At 33.0% G+C, this 18,023-nt stretch overlaps 1 protein-coding gene across 6 annotated transcripts in view; it reads left to right on the forward strand.

Annotated features, from left to right (window-relative positions):
* Window positions 1-18,023, forward strand: part of LOC139520646 (BLOC-3 complex member HPS1-like) — a 52,012-nt gene that overhangs the window by 25,733 nt on the left and 8,256 nt on the right. For 4 of the 6 annotated variants that reach the window (XM_071313478.1, XM_071313479.1, XM_071313477.1 and 1 more), the window contains exons 6-11: window positions 67-161; window positions 759-906; window positions 3,588-3,778; window positions 5,861-6,025; window positions 6,578-6,690; window positions 7,285-7,475. In XM_071313478.1, coding sequence (XP_071169579.1) covers window positions 67-161; window positions 759-906; window positions 3,588-3,778; window positions 5,861-6,025; window positions 6,578-6,690; window positions 7,285-7,475 — 903 coding nt within the window. Of the gene's footprint in view, window positions 1-66; window positions 162-758; window positions 907-3,587; window positions 3,779-5,860; window positions 6,026-6,577; window positions 6,691-7,284; window positions 7,477-18,023 lie in introns of all 6 variants that reach the window. The other 2 variants (XM_071313474.1, XM_071313475.1) reach the window with 2 other exon arrangements.

Consider the following 18,023-nt stretch of genomic DNA (forward strand, 5'->3'; position numbering starts at 1 on the left):
TAGTTATATTTAGTTGTCTATTTATACACACTCATTAAACTATTTACAATGTTATTGCTATTTCAGATAATCCTTTTCCAGAAATGTCAATATCACTGACAGATGAGAAAAGATCCACACCAATAGAATCAAAAACACCATCTAGAACTCCTACTCCAGAGGTAAATTCATGATGAATTTGTAATTATTATAAACTATTGTCAAGAGTAAGTCTTATTGATGTAAGGACTTACAGTCATATAGAATAAAATCCATTTATTATATCATCTGAGTGCTGTCATGTTGATGTACAAAACAAGATAAAAGAAACATACACAAACACGTGAAAATTGAGGGAAAGAATAACTTGTAACAAATGTCAATGAATTTAGAAAAATCTCTATGCTTATTTTATTAAATCAAACATCATTTTATTCCAAAAAATACTTTAGTAAAGAGACAAGAGTTGTTGGATTTTACTGAGATAAATAAAAGTCTAATGATTCTTTAATCCATGACATAATATGAAAACTGAAATATTCATTATCAAATTATAAGATTCATCATTGTATCATGCAGCAAGTAATATCACAATAATAGTCTAAGCAATATTCCTGTTTTGTCCTAATTAAAGCCTTAAATGATATGATGTATTGAGAAAATTGGCGTCTGGCAGCAAGAAGGAAAAATAGTTATTGGATATTTGTGGTACCAGCTTTCGGACAGATAATGGACTAATTCTATTGAGAATTTTAAATATATTAATGATTGTTTTGTAGGCTCTTCATAAAACCAACTCTCTGCCTTTGTTCGGTCGAAGAAGAAGTAGGACATTTGAAGGTGAAAATGTACCTGGTGTGAATGTTGCTAAACAAATTGTAGGAGGTGGTAGGGCTAGAAGTCGTAGTTGGGTAGAACCAAGATATGGTACATTTTAAATTTTGTAAATTAATTGAACTAATTTAATTTATCCTTTCACTAGTTTGGACCAAGAAAATCGTGCACTGTAAACTTCTAACCATCAGTTTAAAGAAAATGATTATAAGTTTTCCTAGAATCCACACTACTTATTCAAGAATTGTCATGCAGTTTCCTGAATTGTAAATAAAATATATGTAATTTGTTAAAGATCACCAAAGACACTTATTCAGGATATGATGTATGGGAGGGGTACTCCTGGGAACTATGAGTTAAGAGGCTCATAATTTGGCCAAACAATGGCTGTAATTTAATTCAAAGTTACTGGGTTTGACACTTTCGCCCCTGTCTGAACCTGTGCATGCACCATATAGTCAGAAGTAGTAAAATAAGATGTAAAAAAGCCAATTATTCTTGGATATGCACTAATAAATTGTTTTGGCTTTTTTAGCTCACCTGGCCCGAAGGGCCAAGTGAGCTTTTCCCATCACTTTGCGTCCGGCGTCCGTCGTCCGTCGTCGTCCGTCGTCCGTCGTCGTCCGTCGTCGTCGTCCGTCGTCGTTAACTTTTACAAAAATCTTCTCCTCTGAAACTACTGGGCCAAATTAAACCAAACTTAGCCACAATCATCATTGGGGTATCTAGTTTAAAAAATGTGTGGCGTGACCCGGCCAACCAACCAAGATGGCCGCCATGGCTAAAAATAGAACATAGGGGTAAAATGCAGTTTTTGGCTTATAACTCAAAAATCAAAGCATTTAGAGCAAATCTGACATGGGGTAAAATTGTTTATCAGGTCAAGATCAATCTGCCCTGCAATTTTCAGATGAATCGGACAACCCGTTGTTGGGTTGCTGCCCCTGAATTGGTAATTTTAAGGAAATATTGCTGTTTTTGGTTATTATCTTGAATATTATTATAGATAGAGATAAACTGTAAACAGCAATAATGTTCAGCAAAGTAAGATTTACAAATAAGTCAACATGACCAAAATGGTCAGTTGACCCCTTTAGGAGTTATTGCCCTTTATAGTCAATTTTTAACCATTTTTCGTAAATCTTAGTAATCTTTTACAAAAATCTTCTTCTCTGAAACTACTGGTCCAAATTAAACCAAACTTGGCCACAATCACAATTGGGGTATCTAGTTTAAAAAATGTGTGGCGTGACCCGGCCAACCAACCAAGATGGCCGCCACAGCTAAAAATAGAACATAGGGGTAAAATTCAGTTTTTGCCTTATAACTCAAAAACCAAAGCATTTAGAGCAAATCTGACATTAGTAAAATTGATTATCAGGTCAAGATCTATCTGCCCTGAAATTTACAGATGAATCGGACAACCTGTTTTTGGGTTGCTGCCCCTGAATTGGTAATTTTAAGGAAATTTTGCTGTTTTTGGTTATTTATCTTGAATATTATTATAGATAGAGATAAACTGTAAACAGCAATAATGTTCAGCAAAGTAGGATTTACAAATAAGTCAACATGACTGAAATGGTCAGTTGACCCCTTTAGGAGTTATTGCCCTTTATAGTCAATTTTTAACCATTTTTTGTAAATCTTAGTAATCTATTACAAAAATCTTCTCCTCTGAAACCACTGGGACAATTTAAACCAAACTTGGCCACGATCATCATTGGGGTATCTAGTTTTAAAAATGTGTGGCATGACCCGGTCAACCAACCAAGATGGCCGCCACGGCTAAAAATAGAACATAAGGGTAAAATTCAGTTTTTGGCTTATAACTCAAAAACCAAAGCATTTAGAGCAAATCTGACATGTAGTAAAATTGATTATCAGGTCAAGATCTATCTGCCCTGAAATTTTCAGATGAATCGGACGACCTGTTGTTGGGTTGCTGCCCCTGAATTGGTTTTTTTAAGGAAATTTTGCTGTTTTTGGTTATTATCTTGAATATTATTATAGATAGAGATAAACTGTAAACAGCAATAATGTCCAGAAAAGTAAGATTTACAAATAAGTCAGCATGACTGAAATGGTCAGTTGACCCCTTTAGGAGTTATTGCCCTTTATAGTCAATTTTGAACCATTTTTCGTAAATCTTAGTTATCTTTTACAAAAATCTTCTCCTCTGAAACTACTGGGCCAAGTTCATTATAGATAGAGATAATTGTAAGCAGCAAGAATGTTCAGTAAAGTAAGATTTACAAACACATCACCATCACCAAAACACAATTTTGTCATGAATCCATCTGCGTCCTTTGTTTAATATTCACATAGACCAAGGTGAGCGACACAGGCTCTTTAGAGCCTCTAGTTTATGTGAGTTATTTCTTTACCACTATGTTGGATGTCAATATGCACAAATCCAATTTCTCCATTTATGCACCATATTTGACTTGTTAGATACTGGCTGCTTGACTTTATAAATGTTTTCTGAACAATCTTTATTCGTTTACTGGTAAGCCTTGTATTATTCATCACAGTGTAAGGATCTCTTTTTTTGACTCGCTTTTACCACATGTTTTAATTTGGTTAGCTCAATGAAAAGATGAACAAGTTTGCACACCATCATTAAAGACAAGGGAACTAACTCCAACTTAAGTTATGTAATATAGGAACTATTTATTGTTATCAATGAGATAAAGTTCCTTTTATGTACATTGCACTCAATATCTATAAAAAAAATAATATTTTTTTATTTATAATAATGCTATCCTGTATTTTAGATGACTCAAGAGCTACACCACCTGAAGTTGGACCCAAAACTGCAACACCACCAGTGCCAGAGGAAGTAGAGTCTATACCATTCTATATGTCTCACATAGTGTTTCTACAAAATGAGCTGTGTAACCACTGTCCTCATCAGCTCCATTGTATACAGGTGTTCCCTGGTATCACACTTGTTCTTGTCAGTGAGGTAAAATTTGTGTTCCCTGATATCACACTTGTTCTTGTCAGTGAGGTAAAATTCTTGTCTTGGGTATGTATGTGTTCCCTGGTATCACACTTGTTCTTGTCAGTGAGGTAAAGTTCTTGTCTTGGGTATGTATGTGTTCCCTGGTATCACACTTGTTCTTGTCAGTGAGGTAAAGTTCTTGTCTTGGGTATGTATGTGTTCCCTGGTATCACACTTGTTCTTGTCAGTGAGGTAAAGTTCTTGTCTTGGGTATGTATGTGTTCCCTGGTATCACACTTGTTCTTGTCAGTGAGGTAAAGTTCTTGTCTTGGGTATGTATGTGTTCCCTGGTATCACACTTGTTCTTGTCAGTGAGGTAAAATTTGTGTTCCCTGATATCACACTTGTTCTTGTCAGTGAGGTAAAATTCCAATCATGTCCTAGGTATACTAGTGTTCCCTGGTATCACACTTGTTCTTGTCAGTGAGGTAAAATTCCAATCATGTCCTAGGTATACTAGTGTTCCCTGGTATCACACTTGTACTTTTCAGTGGGGAAACATTCTGTTTATGTCCTGTGTATACAGGTGTTCCCTGGTATCACACTTGTTTTTGTCAGTGATGTAAATTTCCATCATGTCATGGGTATACTGGTGTTCCCTTGTAACACAATTGTTCTTTTCAGTCAGGTAAAGTTTTTGTCTTGGGTATGTATGTATTCCCTGGTATCACACTTGTTCTTGTCAGTGAGGTAAAGTTCCCATCATGTCCTGGGTATAAAGGTGTTCCCTGGTATCACACTTGTTCTTTTCAGTGGGGAAACATTCTGTTTATGTCCTGTGTATACAAGTGTTTCCTGGTATCACACTTGTTCTTGTCAGTGAGGTAAAGTTCCCTTCATGTCCTGGGTATAAAGGTGTTCCCTGGTATCACACTTGTTCTTTTCTGTGGGGAAACATTCTGTTTATGTCCTGTGTATACAGGTGTTCCCTGGTATCACATTTGTTTTTGTCAGTGAGGTAAAGTTCCCATCATGTCCTGGGTACACAGGTGTTCCCTGGTATCACACTTGTTCTTGTCAGTAAGGTAAAGTTCCCATTATGTCCTGGGTATACAGGTGTTCCCTGGTATCACACTTGTTCTTGTCAGTGAGGTAAAGTTCCCATCATGGCCTGGGTATACAGGTGTTCCCTGGTATCACACTTGTTTTTGTCAGTGAGGTAAAGTTCCCATCATGTCCTGGGTATACAGGTGTTCCCTGGTATCATACTTGTTCTTATCAATGAGGTAAATTTCCATCATGTCCTGTGTATACAGGTGTTCCCTTGTAACACAATTGTTTTTTCAGTCAGGTAAAGTTCCCATCATGTCCTCAATAAACAGATTTTGTGGGCATACAGTTAAGATCAGTTAATATCAATGATGTATAAAAGTGCTCATTTTATACAGATGTTCTTAGACATTCATTGATTTATGGTGGTACCCAACACCTTAACTAAAATTAATTTGGATCTTTTAATTTCATAAAATTATGACAAAGTATTTACTTTGACCCTTTGACAAAAATATAAAAATTAAAAAAAAATTGAACGAACCAATTTATCAGAAAAATTACACTGGTTATATAGCAGTTTGACAAACACAAATTTTGACATTGAGAAGATTAATATTCCCTTAACAAAACAATGTAATGAAAACGTTTAGCTGATTTTACAGAGTTATCTCCCTGTAGTGTTAGGTACCATCTTATATTATGTAAATAAACAAAAAACAATTATGACAGACTGAATATATCAACAATCACCTAAATTCAGTTGATTTCTGTATTTAACTAGAAAATGTAAGCTTCAATGTTTTCACTAATTGATCAATTAACTAGAAAGTATAAAAAAAATAAATATAGGAGATTTGTTATTAAAATGAACAGTCAATAGTTCTTACTATTTATTATGTGCCTTATTAGTGCTAAATCATTTTTTGATTCACTCTTTAAAAATGGTAATAGATCTATGAATAATTATTTAAAAAATTATGGCAGTAATTAGTTTTACTCATACTTAGATGGGAATATTGAAAAGTCATTAATAACGTATTTTGTTTTCAGATGCCAAGAGCCAGTTTAGCAAACACCCTCTGCCAAGTTTTATTTTTGCTGAAACAAGTTGTGTTAGGAAAAACAAGTCATGGTTATTGGGCTCAGGGACAGAATATGTATGACACTGTTAACACCTTGATAAGCAAAATGTCTGCACCTCTAAGAAGAGCAAAGGTAGGAAATGTTATTTTGTCAGCTGATATGTTCTACAAAACTTAACTCAGAATTCAGAACTTAAGTTGCATTAGAATTGCACATGGATACATATGCCAAACCACTACTATACAATCAGTGGCGGATCCAGAACTTTTCCTAAGGGGGGCCCGCTCCAGTCATGCTTCAATGATTCCCTATATAATCAACCAAATTTTTCCCACAAAAGGGGGGGCCCGGGCCCCCCCCTGGATCCGCCTATGTACACAATAACAGTGGGAATGGCACATTTTAACTGCTTCCTAAGTTGGTCAAAGCATGAAGTTGTTAAATAAAGAAAAATAAACTGAATTAGCATTCAGACATTGTTGCCAAAAAATTGTAGCCAAGAAAATAGGGATCAATATCTTAAGCACCTGTAGATTAAGCACTGCTTTCATCATTATTCTCGTCATAAAAGCCTATTATTTTTGGTAATAAAAAAATAGGGTAATACATTTTGAAAGAAATAAATCATGAGATTTCAAGATGCCTTATCTGTCTGCACGATATTATTTCTAGCATTGTTTTCAGGGAAATGTTCCAGCAATATTTAATGATATTTTAAAGAAGTGGGATGATCCAGTTTTCAAATCACTTCTTTTGAATTACTTAGAACAACCAAGGGATAAAGAAATCCCTCCAAGGTATTTAGTTTGAATAAAAAATATACTAGAAGTGGATATTTTTTGTGATATGTCCTAAATAATGTAGATAAAAAACTGGAGATCATAGGTAGTTCTTATTTACCTTAAAATTGCATTGCTATACCAATGCCAATTGGAAGATTACTACAAAAAAAAAGAGAAGGAAAATGTAATTTCTAAAGACATTGAAGAGCTTCCCTTTGAGATGTGTATTAACATTAGAACTTATACTCTTATTTTCAAGATACTTGGTTATAACATTTGAAAAACAGATTTTAATTCCTAGACCAGTGAACCTGTTTGATTAGAAGTTTTAATTACTGATCATGTTGCAGAAATATGAGAGCACTCCCTCAGCAGTATCAACTAAAAATTATCATTTCATGTGTAATTGATTTTGTGGTTATGACAAGTTCAGCATACAGGATAAATTTGTATTTCTTTGGTTTAAATTTATGTTCATATTAATCTGTAACCAGAGAATCAAAACAATACCCAACAAATGATTAAAAAATGCATACTACCTTATGTATCTTTTAATACTCTTTATCTCTTTAACAAAAACAAAATATGAAATATTGTATTTGATTTTAGTATAGAAAGATCTCTAACCTATCTGTTGAAGAAGATGAAGGATCTGTTTCTATTCCTGTACTTACTTCCACGTCCACTGACTCCACAGCTGGAGAGAATGGTCACACAGATCAGAGAAAGAGCGGGACAAAAGCTAAGAGATTTCAAAGATTATTTGTGTGTCAAAGCACAGCGTAATATAACAATGACGTCATATCCTTTAAATATTATCTGTATGTAAGTTTCTAACATATCAAAATATTATGAAAGCTACCGGTATTTAACTCAAAGCTGATTTATTAAGGGAGACTATCAGTAGCAACACTTTAGAAATGACTAGAAAGTGCATTTTACACCAGTAATAATACATAAGTTTTGCAGTGGAAGCCAGAGTTACTTTAGATATGGAGTCCACAAGTTTTTATACTAATGTGTGACTTGAAAGATGACAAAAATATTTTTGTCTTTATAGCTAGATATGTGGTATGGGTTTTTCTTGTTGTTGAAGGTAGAATAGTGACCTATTATTGCTTGTTTCCACATAATTGAACTCTGGTGGATAGTTGTCTCATTGATAATCATACAACATCTCCTTATTTTATATACCAATGTAAAAAATTGCAACTTATGATATAAAGCCAGCAATATTTAGTTGTGATAGCATCCTGATTTTGTGGAGATTATTTAGTTCATTTTAAAGATGAGACATCTACTATAGAATAAAAAATGTACTATACTAGACCATATTTTTTTTTCAAGATTTTATTCAAGTAATATTAACATTCTATCATTTCATATGCAATAATTTAACACAAAATAACAAATAACAAAAAATTAAAAAGCACTATTTTGTTTATATCACAGTTTAAGCACAAATCAAGTTGATCATTGTTCATGTAGATAATCACAACATGTTCTGCACCAGGGAAGGTGTTAGCTTCTTCTGTTTCTTCTTGTAAGGACGAGCATTCTTGCAGCGATTACGTTTGTTACCAAACCACTTCTTAATCTGTTCTTCTTTGAGGTTGGTCTGTTGAGCCATATACTGGATGATGGTGTTGTTTGGGTATGGGTGGTGTAGGTTGTCATAGTACCAGGTCTCCATTATGTTGACTGATTTCTTGGACAGCACTGGTCTGGAACGGCAAACTGGTTGTTGTTGTTGTACTGGAGGGATAACCTGATAACTGGTACTAACCCTGTTGGAATACTCTAGAGCTGCTAAACTACACTGTAAAGGAAACAAAGTTAATTAAATAAAGTTAAATGAAAATTACATGTAGTAATAAATCACAGAATTAAAAACATTCAAATATTATTGAATTTAAACCAGTAAATACCTTGAATTTAAATCTTATTCATTATAAATATATAAATGTTCATTAAACAGAAATTCATTTATAACTAGAGTATAGGTCATGGAAAATAATTTTAAATAAGAGAAAATACATTGAATATTGGTAGTAGATCTCAATGAATTAATAATTGTTTAAAGAGTATACAATAATGTTACCTCGACTTTATCAATGATGTGATGGAGCTGGTTGTCATAGTAACTGTTGAGTGAGGCAAAGTAACATGGGTAGTTTGAGTACTGCTGAAGAGCCTGGAAATGACTGGTCTGTATAATTGCTGACTGGTACCTGTAGAAGCTGGATAACTGCTGAATCTGTACAGGGAAAGAGTTTTGAAGTAAATGAAATCTCTTTTGCAGTTGGGATTCTCGATTGTTGACACTGTGAAGGTTGGTCGTGGTAGAATACTGAGTTTGAAGTTGAGTATATGGCGTAGATTTTGTCTTTACATCAGATCTGATTAGTTTCTGGAGTTCTGTAGAAGAAACCTGTTGAGTAGTTGGTGTTGGTGATCCCAGTAGATTTGTAAGTGACTCACTGAGTCTGCTGTCTGGACATGGACTGCTACAGGTTGGTGGTTCAGTTGGAGCCTGTTCTCGGGTCACTGCTTGCTGAGTAGGTGGATCATTGAGTAAGCTGTTGAGTAGAGTATCCAAGTAAGCATCCGGGTTAGCTGTGAGTGCTGTCATGGCCATGTCATCTAGAGGTTGAATATCCAGTATGGTAGCATTGATAACATCATGAAGTGTAGAGGTAGATGTGATGTTCATGTCTGCAGGAAACTTTGGTGAGGACTGGTAGATTTCTGTCATATTGATTATTCTGTCTTAGCTAATAATTGCTTTTTTGTCTTTCAATGAGAACTGAATTTTCGACCATATTGGATTTCTTTTTATACTATTTTTGAAAATTGGCTTGGGTGTCAAATCCTGTCTTCCCATTGGCTGATCTGGATATTAATCCATTATTGAGCTTGTTCATGATTAGGGGTGATCATTTCTGTGAAAGAAATCATTAATGATTAATAATGAGTGATAATCACTTTGAAGTTAGCAATAATTATAATTATCATTAATTAATCACATTTGTGATTAAAGCTCAATACAGATGAAAATTATCAATGATCATTAATAATCACTTTGAAATTCCCAATAATCACCAATAATCAGAATCATTGATATTGAATCAGATTTGTGATTAACATGATTATTTAGTCTTTAAAAAAATATTAATGATAATAAATTATCATTTTGAAGTATGTTATGAGTATGCTTATTGAACTAGAATTTGAAATAATATAAAATTAGAATAGCACATTTTACATTTAGTGTTGTTTGTATTACGGTATGACCATAACTATCAAATGAAAATATCTTCATTTTATTTTAAATGAAGTGATATTTTTATGTAGATATTTTAGCAACATAAATTTGCTGTCTTATAGAATAACTCTTAATTTCTGTGAATTAAATGTAGATCAATGCAAAAATTTATTCTTAAAATTTATGTTAATTTTAGATTTTATTTAGTTTTGAAAGTTAAACACTAAGTTTAATAATAACAAATTTGTAACACTATTGATTGTGAAAACAATCTGATTCATATCACTCTAATCAAGTGTGGCTTGTGTGTGATTAAAATGATTATGATATCTGTGCCAATGATGATTAATAATCACTGATTGTTTTCTTTTTATTTATGAATTAGACAAATAATTAAATTCAATTGAAATCAATTATGATAAATGATCACTTTGAAGAAGTTAATTATTTCTTAATAATTACTGTGTTTAAAGTGAGTTTATATCAAATTAATTAGTAATTTTAAGTATTCCATATTATCATATGTTGTAAATTTAAAAAAAATGAAAACTTCAACTTTGAAGAATTAAATTTGATGCAATCATCTTTTAATAACAGGAGTAGAAAAGCAAATCATAAAAAGGGGGGGGGGGTATGGGGGGGGGCTCTAGGCACCGGAAGAGTAATATTCCACATATAGCATCTGATAAACGTGATCGTTGTTCATCGGTTTTTGGATGTATTACTTTTTCATCGTCATCGTCTTCTTCTGGATTGTATTTTTCGGCAGAAACTGATTGTCTTCTAGCATAGCGATTATTTTTTTGTAATTTGGGTTTATATATTTTACTAGTATATATTGAAGATTTTTATTAGCTCACCTGGCCCAAAGGGCCAAGTGAGCTATTTTCATCACTTGGCGTCCGACTTCTGTCATCGTCCGTTGTCGTCATCCATTGTCGTCGTCGTTAACTTTTTACATTTTGAACTTCTTCTAGAGAACCACTAAATGGAATGAAACCAAACAAGGCATGCATGTACCTTATGAGGTGCTGACCAAGTTTTGTTACTTTGTAGCCGATCCATCATCAGATGGCCGCCAGCAGGGGACTTAGTTTAACATAGGACCCTATTGGAAATGCATACAAATGACTTCTTTTAGAGAACCACTGAATTGAATGAAATCAGGTGCTGGCCAAGTGTTGTTACTTTGCAGCCAAATTTTATCTTTTTTTATATAATTTCAAAAACCCAAGAAAAGTCAGGTGAGCGATACAGGCTCTTGTTAAGATTTATACAATTCTAAATTAATTGCATATCATTAAATGATACTGAAAAAGACAAAAAATGGCCCTTAAAGTAGTTATAGTAAATGTTATAGATGAAACATCTCTAAAAGAACTTATTTATAAACTAATTTTCTTTCATTTTTAGCTTACCCTGCTTAATAGGACTAATCAAGCATTTCTCATCACTTGGTGTCTGTCCTCATCTGTTAACTCTACAAAAATCTTCTTCTCTGAAACTGCTGGACCAAATAAAAGAAAACTTCAAATTTGGCCTTAATCATCCTAAGGGTATCTAGCTTAAAAAAATGTATCTGATGTCCTACACATCAACCTAGGTGGCCACCATGGCTAAAATAGAACATTTAGAGCAAATCTGATAGAGTATAATGTTCATCTGGTCAAGATCTTTTTGCCAGGAATTTTCAGACACATTAGACAACCTGTTGAGTTCCCTGAAATGGAAATTTTAAGGAGAATTTGCAGTTTTTGGCTATTATCTTGAATATTATAATAGATAAAGATAAACTTTATACAGTAAACAAGTTTGGCTTATATTTCTGAAACTCAAGCATTTAGAGCAGATCTGACATGTGGTAAAATGTTCATGAGGTCAATATCTTTCTGCCCTGAAAACTTTCAGACGCTTCAGAGTACCCTTTAATGGGATGCTGCCTCTGAATTTTAATTTTAAGGAAATTTTGCAGTTTTTAGTTATTTATCTTGAATATTATAATAGATAAAGATAAACTGTAAACATTAAAAAATTCAGCAAAGTAAGCTCTACAAATAAGTCAACATGATCAAAATTGTCAGTTGACCACTTCATAAGTTATTGGCCTTTTAAAGTAAATTTTTCATTAATTATGCCAACCTACAATAGTAAAGGGGCATTATGTTTTCTGGTCTGTGCGTCTGTCCATTCGTTCGTCCGTCTGTCCGTTCGTCTGTTTGTCCCACTTCAGGTTAAAGTTTTTGGTTAAAATTTGTCGAGGTAGTTTTTGATGAAGTTGAAGTCCAATCAACTGAAAACTTAGTACACATGTTCCTTATGATATGATCTTTCTAAATTTAATGCCAAAATTAGAGATTTTACCCCATTTTCACGGTCCACTTAACATAGAAAATGATAGTGAGAAAGAGGCATCCTTGTACTTTGGACACATTCTTGATAATTTATGTATCATTGTCATTTGCTTAGTTTCTTTTGTTACCTATTTTGACATCGAACTTAGACTTCCTTTAATGTTATTTTTTTCTTCATTGGCTAGAGGTCATTAAAGGGAGATGGTTGAGATCTTACAAAATATGCTTAACCCTGCCACATTTTTGCGTTTATCCTTTGTTAGTCTTGTCCGATTTTTAATTCTAGTTTATTACTAGTAAATGTTTTTATATAACCGCAAATTTTAGGTCATATATTGGTATCTCGTTGTCGATAGTGTCATCTGAAGGGGGTAGAGTAAATCTGATGCTGTGTACAAATGTTCAAAAGGTCAGGGTCTATGGGCCCTGAAATTGTCAGAGGAACAGAACAAACCATTGTTGGATTGCTGCCACTAAATTGGTAATTTTAAGGAAAGGAGTAGGTCCGGTAAGGACCGATTTTAGCCTCAAATTTCAGGTTCATCTTACGAAAGATTTTGACCACTTTTTAAACACTTAAGTGTCTATTTCATTTGAATCAATTAATTTATGTGAAAGATTTTAACTGATTTAGTCATTAAAAACAACCCGATTCAAGCTCAAATATGAAAAATCTACCAAATATGCCGAAAAATGTCACTTTTCAGATGATTTTTATCAAAAATGAAAGTGGTCGCATCCGTGTTCATCCTCAACCTTTATATATGTTATGTATTATCATAAAATACAACTTACATTTCAATATAAAGGATGAACACGAATGCGGCCACTTTCGTTTCACACGAAAACTGTCTAAAATTTAACTAAAATGCTAGAATTGTGAAGATTTCAGTAATTTAGCATGACTTAATGGTGCTAGTACCCGATATATGTGCATTGTATTGTCAAAAACAGCCCATATTTATGTAGCAGAAGCATTCTACTGTCCAATAAATAACTAAAAGTTTACATTTTAACAATTTTGTAAAACTGCTATATTTTGGGGCCAAAAAGGGGTCTTACTGGACCTACTCCTTTTGCATTTTTGGTTATTATCTTGAATATTTTTGAAGGTAAAGATAAACTGTAAACAGCAAAAATGTTCAGGGAAAGGAAATAAAAGTTCATATGATCAAAATTATTAATTAACCCCTTAATGAGTTATTGCCTTAAAAAAAACCACCACAATTTGATCATGTAGTTTGTTTACTTTAAAAAATATTCTTGTTAGCAACTACTGAATTATTCTCAGCCAAACTTGGGCTAAATGAGTTTCACAGTATCTAGTAAAAAAACATTTCCTTATAAGTCAAGAAATATAGCCACTATGATTACAATGGAACATAGGGGTAAAATGCATTTTTGTTGCGCTTGCGACAAAAGTCGCAGAAAGCTCAACATAGGGATAGTGATCCTGCGGTGGCGTTAGCTTACTTCTTAAAAGCTTTATATTTTAGAAGGTGGAAGACCTTGATGCTTCATACTTCCTTTATGGATGCCTCATGTTACAAAGTTTCCGTCAGTCACATGTCCAATGTCTGTGACCTCATTTTTATGGTTCAGTGACTACTTGAGAAAAAAAGTTAAGATTTTTTGTAATGTTAAATTCTCTCTTATTATAAGTACATTTGTAATAGGATAACTATATTTGGTAGGTGCATACCTTGCAAGGTCCTCATGCCCATCAGACAGTTTTCACTTGCCCTTGCACTCATTTCATGGATCAGTGAACAAGGTTAAGTTTTGGTGGTCAAGTCCATATCTCAGATACTATAAGCAATAGGTCTAGTACATTCAGTGTATGGAAGGACTGTAAGGTGTACATGTCCAACTGGCAGGTGTCCTCTGACCTTGACCTCATTTTCATGGTTCAGTGGTTATAGTTTTTGTTTTTTGGTCTATTTTTCTTATACTGTATGCAATATGTCTACTATATTTGGTGTATGGAATGATTGTAAGGTGTACATGTCTAGCGGGCAGGTGTCATCTGACCTTGACCTAATTTTCATGGTTCATAGGCCAAGTTAAGTTTTTGAGTTTTGTTCTTATTCTCTAATACTATATGCAATAGGTCAAATATATTTGGTGTATGGAAATATTTTATGATATATATATGTCAGTTGCACTGGTTTTATTTGACCTTGACCTCATTTTCACAGTTCATTGCTCAGTGTTAAGTTTTTGTGTTTTGGTCTGTTTTTCTTAAACTATAAGCAATAGGTCAACTATATTTGTTGTATGGAAAAATTGTGAGCTGTACATGACTGGCATGGTTCAACTGACCTTGACCTCATTTTCTTGGTTCATTGGTCAGTGTTTAGTTTTCTTGGTTAATGTTAAGTTTATGTGACAGTTGTAATAAAGCTTTAGGACTATCAACAAGTAAAGAAGGCGAGACATTTCAGTGTGTGCACTCTTGTTTTTTATTTTGGAGAAAATATGACAGATACAAAGAAGATTTGAATGGCAATTTTAAGCCTCTCATTATTATATATACATGTATATTGAAAAGCAAAATTAATCATTGACAAAAGATTTAAGCTAAAAATTACAGATGAGTGATTCAGGCTCTTGAGAACCTCTTGTTATTGAATGGTGATGATATGAAAAGGTATTTTAAGTGGAGAAGAAGCTATTAAATTGTCTTCCTTTGTTTTTAATTGTTTGTTGTTCTTGATAATCTTGATTTATCCTCTTCCTTAACTTTCAAAGCCAGTTTTTAAGACAATTATAGTGTACAACTCTTTCATATTTTCAGTGTAATGACCTCAATGTTTTATGGAAGATAATTCTAAGAAATTGAATTAATTCATGTAGAGTGATGTTCATGACCCTTCCTAAGCACCTGAGCTAACCACCATTTTTTGGTAGCGTTTGTGTTGCTTAGTCTTGAGTTTTCTATTTTGTGTACTGTTGGTTGTCTGTGTTTGACTTTTTATTTTTTAGCTAAAGTTGTCAGTTTTTTTGACTTATGACCTTGAAGGTCCCTTGAATTTTTTCTCCTCTCTTTTTCATACCTGTTGCAATTATAAAATATAATATACCCCTTTAGAATTATAAAATGTATTAAAACAATATTTTTTTAAAGATTTTATTCAAATAATATTAAGTTAATAATAACGTTCTATCATTTCATATGCAATAATTTAACACAAAATAACAAATAACAAAAAATAAATAAGCACTATTTTGTTTATATCACAGTTTAAGCACAAATCAAGTTAATTATTGTTCATGTAGATAATCACAACATGTTCTGCACCAGAGAAGGTGTTAGCTTCTTCTGTTTCTTCTTGTAAGGACGAGCATTCTTGCAGCGATTACGTTTGTTACCAAACCACTTCTTAATCTGTTCTTCTTTGAGGTTTGTCTGTTGAGCCATATACTGGATGATGGTGTTGTTTGGGTATGGGTGGTGAAGGTTGTCATAGTACCAGGTCTCCATTACGTTGACTGATTTCTTGGACAGCACTGGTCTGGAACGGCAAACGTGTTGTTGTTGTTGTACTGGAGTGATAACCTGATAACTTACAGTAACACCATTGGAATACTCTAAAGTTGCTAAGCTAGACTACAATAATAAAAACACAATTAATAACATGTAAATAGAAATCAGTTTAAATATAACCAAATCAAATTTGTTAAAATATCATCAAATTCAAATTGATTAAAAACAGTTAAATTTTTTGAGAGTTAAAAAAGCTTAAGCTTGTGAAATTAAAATATTGTAATATCATGTATATTCATATCATTTCGAAAAACAGGTAAACATTTATATCTTGCAGGAGATAATTTAAAAGAATGAAAAAAACTTGAAATATTTGATGAGCAGCTGAATTATTGAAATAATTGATAAAAAATAAAATAAACGAATAGTACCTCGACTTTATCAATGATGTGATGGAGCTGGTTGTCATAGTAACTGTTGAGTGAGGCAAAGTAACATGGGTAGTTTGAGTACTGCTGAAGAGCCTGGAAATGACTGGTCTGTATAATTGCTGACTGGTACCTGTAGAAGCTGGATAACTGCTGAATCTGTACAGGGAAAGAGTTCTGAAGTAGATGAAATCTCTTTTGCAGTTGGAATTCTCTGTTGTTGATACTGTGAAGGTTGGTTGTTGTAGGATGTTGAGTTTGAAGTTGAGTAGTTGACATAGATTGTGTCTTTAAATCAGATCTTATTAGTTTCTGGAGTTCTGTGGCAGAAGTATGGTGAGTAGTTGGTGTTGGTGATCCAAGTAGATTTGTAAGTGACTCACTGAGTCTGCTGTCTGGACATGGACTGCTACATGTTGGTGGTTGAGTTGGAGCTGCTTCTTGTGTCTGTTCTGGGGTCACAGCTTGCTGAGTAGGTGGATCATTGAGTAAGCTGTTGAGTAGAGTATCTAAGTAAGCATCTGGGTTAGATCTAAGTGATGTCATGGCCATGTCATCTAGAGGTGGGTTGTCCAGTATGGTAGCATTGATAACATCATGAAGTGTAGAGGTAGATGTGATGTTCATGGCTGCTGGTGACCTTGGTGAGGACTGGTATACTTCTGTCATTGTGTACTGATTATTCTTTCTTAACTAATAATTGCTTTTTTTGTCTTTCAATGAGAACTGATTTGTGGACCATAATGGATTTCTATTTATACTATCTTAAAATTCTTAAAATTGGCTTGGGTGGTAAACACTTACTTCCCATTGGCTGAGCTGGACATTAAACCATTGATGGGCTTGTAAATGATTATGATGATCATTACTGTGAAAGAAATCATTAATGATTAATAATGAGTGATAATCACTTTGAAGTGACAATAATCAGAATTATCATTAATTAATCACATTTGTGATTAAAGCTTAATACAAATGAAAATTATCAATAATCATTAATAATGACTTTGAAATTCTTAATAATTAGAATTGTTATTTATTAATCAGGTTTGTGATTTACATTATTAAAGCTAAATTAAAATTAAAATCATCTATAATCACTTTACCATATATGATGATTGGAATATTTAGATTGTTTTTATTTATTAGAAGAAAAAAAAACACTTGAAATTTTAAATACATATACTATGAACTTCCAAAAATAATGCATTATACATTCTTTGTTGTTTGTATTATTGCCATAACTATTAAATGAAAAATTCAGATTATTTGAAAAGAAGTGCTATTGTAATGGAGATGTTTTAGCAACATAAAAATGTTTATACTTTATTCTTTCGTCTTTCGTAATTTTTGGTCAATTCTTATTTTTGTGTGAATTGTATTTAGACCAATGTAAAACACTTTATTCTAAGTTATTTTTTTCATTTAGTTTTAAAAATGATACACAAAAGTTTAATAATATTTTTTGCACTAATGATTGCAAAAGCAGACTGAATTCATATCACTCTAATCAAGTGTGGCTTGTGTGTGATGAAAGTGATTATGAATTCTATGCCAATGATTATTAATTATCACTGAGTGTTTTCTTCTTATTACTGAATTGGACATATTATGATTAAAACTTATTAAAATTCAATTGAAAATAAATTATGATTATCTTTCAATCAGTTTAATTGAAGTCTGGAGCTGGCATGTCAGTTAACTGCTAGTAGTCTGTTGTTATTTATGTATTATTGTCATTTTGTTTATTTTCTTTGGTTACATCTTCTGACATCAGACTCGAACTTCTCTTGAATTGAATTTTAAATGTGCGTTTT

Source organism: Mytilus edulis, chromosome 4 (assembly GCF_963676685.1).
Source record: "Mytilus edulis chromosome 4, xbMytEdul2.2, whole genome shotgun sequence".
Lineage (NCBI taxonomy): Eukaryota > Metazoa > Mollusca > Bivalvia > Mytilida > Mytilidae > Mytilus > Mytilus edulis.